The 7,676-nt window shown below is 58.9% G+C and overlaps 2 protein-coding genes across 2 annotated transcripts in view; both read left to right on the forward strand.

The window, feature by feature from the left end:
- Window positions 1-1,801, forward strand: part of FURIN (furin (paired basic amino acid cleaving enzyme)) — an 8,532-nt gene extending 6,731 nt beyond the window's left edge. The window contains exon 13 of the mRNA XM_014549591.1: window positions 4-1,801. Within this exon, the coding sequence (XP_014405077.1) occupies window positions 4-266 (263 nt within the window). The 3' untranslated portion in view covers window positions 267-1,801. The remainder of the gene's footprint in view (window positions 1-3) is intronic.
- A 95-nt stretch (window positions 1,802-1,896) lies between these two features.
- The window catches only part of FES (FES proto-oncogene, tyrosine kinase), a 16,800-nt gene continuing 11,020 nt past the window's right edge, over window positions 1,897-7,676 (forward strand). The window contains exons 1-4 of the mRNA XM_014549592.1: window positions 1,897-2,816; window positions 3,294-3,506; window positions 3,674-3,847; window positions 6,822-7,087. Coding sequence (XP_014405078.1) covers window positions 3,303-3,506; window positions 3,674-3,847; window positions 6,822-7,087 — 644 coding nt within the window. The 5' untranslated portion in view covers window positions 1,897-2,816; window positions 3,294-3,302. The remainder of the gene's footprint in view (window positions 2,817-3,293; window positions 3,507-3,673; window positions 3,848-6,821; window positions 7,088-7,676) is intronic.

Consider the following 7,676-nt stretch of genomic DNA (forward strand, 5'->3'; position numbering starts at 1 on the left):
CAGGGCTGCTGCCCTCGCACCTGCCTGAGGTGGTGGCCGGCCTCAGCTGCGCCTTCATCGTCCTGGTCTTCATCACTGTCTTCCTGGTCCTGCAGCTGCGCTCAGGCTTCAGCTTCCGGGGGGTCAAAGTGTACACCATGGACCGCGGCCTCATCTCCTACAAGGGGCTGCCCCCCGAGGCCTGGCAGGAGTGCCCGTCAGACTCCGAGGACGACGAGGGCCGGGGCGAGAGGACCACCTTTATCAGAGACCAGAGCGTCCTCTGACGAGCGCCCGCCGCCGCCCCTCCGAGCCCGTCCCCTCCTTGGGCACTTTTTAATTCACCAAAGTATTTTTTTATCTTGGGACTGGGCTGGGACCCAGCTGGGGAGGCAAAGGGGTCAGGGATGGCTTCCCACCTGACCCTCGGGCCTCCTGGCTGCCTGAGGTGGGGCCCCAGGACCAGCCGGGGGGCAGGGGAGGGCCTCCCCCCACCCCCAGCCCCCTCTCTGCGAGGGAAGGAGTGAAACCTTAAGGACAGCTTTCCAAGCTGTCCAGGCCTCAGTCGGAGCTCCCTGCGGCGTAAAGAGGGGAAGCCCTTCCCTCGGGGTTCCTGACCCGGTTGCAGCTCCGGCTGCTTCCCTGTCCCTCTAAAGCAATAATGGTCCCCAACCAGGCAGCAGGGAGGCTGACCAAGGGACATGTGAGGAGGAGGCCACCTCTCCAAGGGCTTGCGCATCCCCGACACGGCCCCCACCTCTGATGAGCCTCAGGCAGAAGCAGTGATGGAAGGAAGGGACCAAGGCGAGGCAGGTGCTTCCAGGGTGTGTGTGCGCGCACGTGTGCGTGTGTGTCTCTGCTCACCACAGCTGGCTGCCCGCTGAGCGAGGCCGGTCCAGCCAAGCCCCACGCTGGCGTCCTGACCACCCCCTCCTGCCGGGGCCTAAGTCCCTGTTTTCTGAGCCCGGGGCTGCCTGGGCTGTTGGCACCCAGTCCCGGAGCCCCTGGGTGGGTGTTGGGGAGGGACGGTGGCCCAGCCGGCCTCTCCCGCCTCCCACCCAATGCTGCTTTCCCCTGTGGGGATCTCAGGGGCTGTTTGAGGATATATATTTTCACTCTGTGATTATTTCACTTTAGATGCTGATTTTTTCTCTTTTTTTTTTTTTGTATTTTTAATGGGGGTAGCAGCCGGACCACCATCTCCCCACACCCACTTTCCACCCTGCTATTCTCCCAGCTGCTCTGGCCCAGAGGTGTTGGGGGGGCTGCAGCATGTTGCTGGGGAGTGCGGTGTAGCTGAGCCCCAAGTTCTGAGGAGGCTGGCCAGGGGGGGCCCTTGGAAATGGGGATCGTGGTGGGAGGGGCGACTGTTCATGATTCAGATGGGGCTTGCCGTGCCGAGGGCTCATGGGTCACTGGTTCTCCAAGTGCCAGGGGTGGGCAGGCGGCACCGTGCCCCCTCCAACACTGTGCCCTGGTGGAGAAAGCACTGGCCTGGCCTGCCCCCTCCCCCCCAAGTTCCGCTCTTCTGACGTGCCTTTTGCACCCCTCCCACTAGGACAATCAGTCCCCTTCTGTTTGGGAGCCCTCTTCTTTCTCACCCCGGACCCCTCCTGGCACCCAGCCACCTGCCCAGGGGTGCCCGCTCCCCGCCTTCCCTTGTGGCCAGCCCAGCTGGTTTTGTAAGATACTGGGTTGGTACACAGTGATTTTTTTTTTCCTTGTAATTTAAACAGGCCCAGCATTGTTGGTTCTATTTAATGGAAACCGATAATATTAGAAGTTTTAAAGTGATTAAACTTGCATACCTATGCAATCGAGACCTGGTCTCCAGTGTGGTGGTACTGTTCTTCCCAGGACCCTGGGACTGCATGGGGGCGAGGGGCAGGGGATGGGGATTAGATGCCCAGTGTGATGTCCTGCGTGCCTCGAGGTGGGCCCAAGTCAGGACTCCAAGGCCTGTCTGCTGAGGGGTTCCAGGGCCTCCGTTAGGGAGCAGAGGGGTCTAGAAGGAGGCAGCAGCTGGAGACAAGCCCCTGGGGTGGGACAAGCTGAGCACCCCACCCCACAGGCCCTGCGTCCAGCAGGGGGTGCCCCATTGCTCAGGGTCTCCCTTGGCTGAAGGAAGTGGCCTGGTCACCAGGTGCAAGGCTGAGGCCTCCTGTGGGACCAGGAAGGCTGAGTGTTCCTGCTGGGGAGACCCTGAGGCCCAGCTGGGTAAACTCTACCCCAGCCCCAGACCCACCCCCCCAGGTCTCCCTGGGACAGGAAACTCCCTCCTGCCTAGGGCAGGGGAGTGGGGATTGGTCCATTAGGACCTGTGCCTGAGAAGCAGGCCTCTCCTTGGTAGATTAACTTGGAAGTTTTCCTTAAATGGAGCCCGCACCTGGGTGCCCCTTGGGGAACCCGGGGTGGGGAGGGCCTGGCCTATGCTCTCCGTTACTCTTCCGGCCACTGGGCTGCTGCTAGGACTGCCACCTGCCGCCGGACTCCCAGGCTCAGAGGCCCCGCAGCCTCTCCCAGCGCCCGCCCCTCCTAGGCACCCTGGGGCCACTCTCCGTCCCCACCCCAGGCCCTGGGGATTGCTGGCCCAGGCTGCCCTCGCAGGGCTATTCTTCCCCGGCCCCTCCTCCCTTCCGTTTCCGTGGCTGGGGCTGGGGCTGGGCAGGAGGGCCCGGCAGGCATGGGGGCTACTGCCCGCCCCTTCCCCTCAGCGGCCCGCCCCGGGGTCTGAGCCAACTGAAACCCTGGAGGAGGAAGCACCGAATCAGGAACTGGCCAGTTGGCTGGGCCTAAGGCAGCCCTCGGCGCCCCTGGATCAGCTGCCCAAGCCGTGAGTGAGTGGTAACTCCTGGCCAAGGCCCAGGAGGCAGGCAGAGGGGGGTGGGGGGTGGCCCAGGAGCAGGGGCTGGGGCTCAGCAGGCAAGAGACACAGGAGCGGGTGGGGCAGGAGTGGCTGCAGGAGCAGGGCCCAGGCTGTGGCTACCTGGGGCGCCTGCAGGGGAGAGCTGGGCCCTGCCAACGGCCCTGGGTGCATGCGCCCCTGTAACGGGTGCTGGGTGGGAGGCTCTGTTCCAGGACTGGGGAGCGGACCCCTGGTGCCCGGCCTAGGCCTGACACACGGGAAGCAGTGAGTCAGTCCCAAGCCAGGTGGCGTTTGTACCTGTGAGTGCCGGTCAGCAAGACAGGCCCCCACCTTCCTCCCGCCTGCCTGCAACTCGTCTGGGTCCTCAGCCCCCAGGCCTCCCTGCCCTCCTCCTCCACCTCCAGCAGCTGCCTCCCCCGCCGACGGCCTCTCCTTTCTCTGTCCCCAGAACCGCACTATGGGCTTCTCTTCGGAGCTGTGCAGCCCCCAGGCCCACACGGCCGTGCAGCAGATGCAGGAGGCCGAGCTGCGGCTGCTGGAGGGCATGAGGAAGTGGATGGCCCAGCGGGTCAAGAGTGACCGGGAATACGCGGGGCTGCTGCACCACATGCAGGATAGTGGGGCCCAGAACCGGGCCGGCCCCGACAGCCCCATCAGCCAGGTGGGCCTCCTCGCCCCCTTCCCACCCTCGCCCGAGGAATGCCTGTGGGTCCCAGGGCTATCTGCCTGCCCCTTCCTTTCCCGAATGCCGCTGGGGAGGGTGAGAGAGGGGGCAGTCCCAGGCTCCGCGGCCATTGTCCCCTCCCCGTGACCCCTCCCGCCCCGCAGTCCTGGGCAGAGATCACCAGCCTGACGGAGGGCCTGAGCCGGTTGCTGAGGCAGCACGCCGAAGATCTGAACTCCGGGCCCCTGAGCAAGCTGAGCCTGCTGATCGGGGTGCGGCAGCAGCTGCGCAAGACCTACAGCGAGCAGTGGCAGCAGCTGCAGCACGACCTCACCAAGGTGGGTGGGCGTCCTGGGCCGTCACCTGGGCCTCTCTGCCCACACTTGGAGCTCAAAGGGCTGGCTTTGCACAAGAGCCCCTGGATTCACAGGGAAGTGGAAGTCCTGACCGCAGGCCCGCCCCCCGCAGCTTCCTTTCCCGCCTGGTTTGCTGCCTCGCCAGGCTTGGGCTGCCCTCCAGCAGGGCCTCCCCGTGCATTTTATTTTCTGTCACTCTGTGCGTCTGGGCAGGGTGCTGGGAGTACAAGGACGAGTGGTCCCGCCGTTGCCTGGGTAGCGCAGGGCACCAGCTGGCTCTGGGGCTGAGAGACAGGGAGAGGAATGAGGGCTAGTCTGTCTGTCCTTGTCCCGGGTGGACTCCTCTCAGGGCCCAAGAGACGCCACAAGGCAGCAGTGTGGCCCCAGCACAGAGGTTAAAGACGGGGGCTGTGAAGTCGGCCTGCCTGCATTTGAATCCGGCTCAGCTCCTCCGTCTGTTGATCTCCCAGCGCCTGGCTCTGTTTACCTGGGTGTTTCAGCCTGTCATTCAGCGATTTTCAACGGGTGTGCTGCGGCCCACTGGTGCGCCACAAGAATTTTATTTTTTAAATATATTTGTATCGATTTCAGAGAGGAAGAGAGAGGGGGAGAGAGAGAAACATCAACGATGAGAGAGAATCATGGATTGGCTGCCTCCTGCACGCCCCCCACTGGGGATCGAGCCCGAAACCCGGGCATGTGCCCTTGACCGGAATCGAACCCGGGACCCTTCTGTCCGCAGGCCGATGCTCTATCCACTGAGCCAAACCAGCCAGGGCCACAAGAATTTTTAAAACTTGCAATACCTGACTGTTTAGTCAGGGGCACTGACCTCTTTTCCTTTAGATTGTCAAGTAAAAAAAATGACAACAGCCAACACAACAACAGCCACCCAGTGTGAATGCCCTGGCTTGACTCATAAATATATAAGTCATATAATGGAGTTGCGTCTTGCTGGTCGAGAAACATCAATGTGATTGAAATACATCGATTGGTTGCCTCTGGCACATACCCCAACCAGAGCCAGGGAGGAGCCTGTAACGGAGGTACATGCCCTTGACTGGAATCGAACCCGGTCCGCAGGCCGACACTCTATCCACTGAGCCAAACCAGCGCAGGGGTGGGCAAACTTTTTGACTCGAGGGCCACAATGGGTTCTTAAACTGGACCGGAGGGCCGGAACAAAAGCATGGATGGAGTGTTTGTGTGAACTAATATAAATTCAAAGTAAACATCATTAAAAAAAAGGGTTCAGTTTTTTTTTTTTTTTTAGTTTTATTCATTTCAAACGGGCCGGATCCAGCCCGCGGGCCGTAGTTTGCCCACGGCTGAGCTAGAGCAATAATTGCTACTTTTATTAGTAGTAGTAGTGTTTTGTAAGTCAGTCAAAATTATCCTATTTGTTTTGTCAGACCGGCAAAAATATGTTTTTCGGTGTGCCGCAGGATTTTGGTGATTAGTTTATGTGTGCCGTGCGTGAGATGAAAAAGGTTGAAATTGCTGTTCTAGTTCAATGTTCCGGTCAAGCCCCTGTACCACCCGCTTCTACCAGCGCAAAAGCCAGCCTTGCTGTGGACCCACAGCGGCCCCTGGTGGCCAGTGTCAGCCCATTCTCCTCTCTCCCCAAAAGCTTATCCAAAAAACAGGGTTGGCCAGCCCTAGCTGGTTTGGCTCAGTGGATAGAGCGTCAGCCTGTGGACTGAAGGGTCCCGGGTTCAATTCTGGTCAAGGGCACATGCCCAGGGTCGCAGTCTTGATCCCCAGTAGGGGGCGTGCGGGAGGCAGCTGATCAAGGATTCTCTCTCATCATTGATGTTTCTCTCTCTCTCCCTCTGCCTTCCTCTCTGAAATCAATAAAAATATATTTAAAAAAATAATAAATTCACCAGCTGGCCCTCGAAGGAAAAGGCTCGTGCAGTCTATGCGTTTCGCTCAGTTGCAGATGGGGAAACTGAGGCTCAGAGGAGAGGCTGGAACTGGCCCGACAGCATCCCAGTCCCTCAACAGGGGCATTGGGACGAGAACTCTGGTCTCGACCATCTATTTTTCCTGCACCCTTGCAGGACTCGGTGCAAAATGAAAATGTGGGGCCCTGTCTAGGAATTACTATTTTTTTCCCCCAAGAAAGTCATTTTATCCTCATGAAATATAATAAAACTGTTTAAGCCCTAACCGGTTTGGCTCAGTGGATAGAGCGTCGGGCCTGTGGACTCAAGGGTCCCAGGTTCGATTCCGGTCAAGGGCATGTACCTTGGTTGCGGGCACATCCCCAGTGGGGGGTGCGCAGGAGGCAGCTGATCGATGTTTCTCTCTCATCGATGTTTCTAACTCTCTATCCCTCTCCCTTCCTCTCTGTAAAAAAATCAATAAAATATATTTAAAAAAATAAAAAAAAATAAAACTGTTTAAGCTATGCTATTCTGTTATGGCAGCCTGAGCTAAATCATCCACCCTGCCAGACCCCTTCATTGATGGTAATTTTTTTTAAGCCTTTTAAGGAGGAATTTCTTTCTTTTTTTTCATCTTTATTGTTGAAAGTATTACATATGTCCCCCTTTCACCCCCATTGACCCCTTCCAGCTCGCCCCTGCCCCAGGCCCTCATCACCCTATTGTCTGTGTCCATGGGTTGTGCATATATGCTTTCAAGGTCTTGTCAAAGAATTATCGACTATTTCAGGATGGCATCCGCAGAGAGCCCTTCTCAGTGTGGAGCTCTATGTGCCTGCAGCGGGGCCCTGCCTGCCACCACATACCACTCTGGGCTGAGGAGGGGCAGTTGTCACCTACCCGGTCCTCTCTCTGCCTCCCCAGGGGCTGTCCTCGGCCCAGCTCCTCTGCCGTAGCCTCGGCCGCAGAGGTCAGGCCGCAGAGGTCCGCCGACCCTTCCTGGGGGATGGCCTTGGACTTGCTGCCCTGGGGACCTGCTGACCACACTGCCTCTTCTCTCTCCCCAGACCCACAGCCAGGACATTGAGAAGCTGAAGAACCAGTACCGAACCCTGGCGCGGGACAGCGCCCAGGCCAGGCGCAAATACCAGGAGGCCAGCAAAGGTGCGTGGCTTCCCTCGGACCCGTCCACAGGTGCCCGGCTCTTCGCTCACAACCGCTACGTGCTTGGCGTGCGGGCTGCGCAGCTGCACCACCAGCACCACCACCAGCTCATGCTGCCCAGCCTGCTCCTCCCGCTGCAGGACCTGCACCAGGAGATGGCCTGCATCCTGTGAGCCCCAGGCCCCCGCCCCACCCCGTCACAGCCCCATCACCCTGCCCCCGTGCCCAGAGGCAGGGTCCAGAGAAGTCAGTCCTGCGACAGTGATGGTCGTAGAATCACGTGGGAACGGGCCTTGGGCCGAGGATTGGAGCCATTCCATGTATATCTGAATTACATGATCCCAGGGCCCCTTTTTACAGGGTTTTAATTATATTTATTGAGATCGTTCTAGGCTCTGGGATACAGCAGAGAGAAACACCGAAAAATACCTATCCGCTAAGATCATTCATGTCAGGGTAGAGAGGAAAGGAAGTCAGTAAGTAAAATAAAAAGCATATTAGAAGCGACAAGTGTTGTGGAGAAAACGAAAACAAGAAAGGGGGGTGGGGAGGCAGCCTTAAACAGAGTGGTGTGAAAAAGCCTCAGAGGTGGAGGCATGAGCCAGGGGATGCTGGGAGAAAAGCCAGGCCAGGAAGAGGGAGCAGCAGGTGCAAAGGCCCTGGGGCTGGACTGAACTTGGTGTGGACAAGGACAGAGGGGCAAGAGATGCAGTCAGAAGTGCAGGAGGCAGGCCTTCCAGGGCCTTCACAACCTCAGT

This window comes from Myotis brandtii, unplaced genomic scaffold (assembly GCF_000412655.1).
Source record: "Myotis brandtii unplaced genomic scaffold, ASM41265v1 scaffold561, whole genome shotgun sequence".
Taxonomy (NCBI): domain Eukaryota; kingdom Metazoa; phylum Chordata; class Mammalia; order Chiroptera; family Vespertilionidae; genus Myotis; species Myotis brandtii.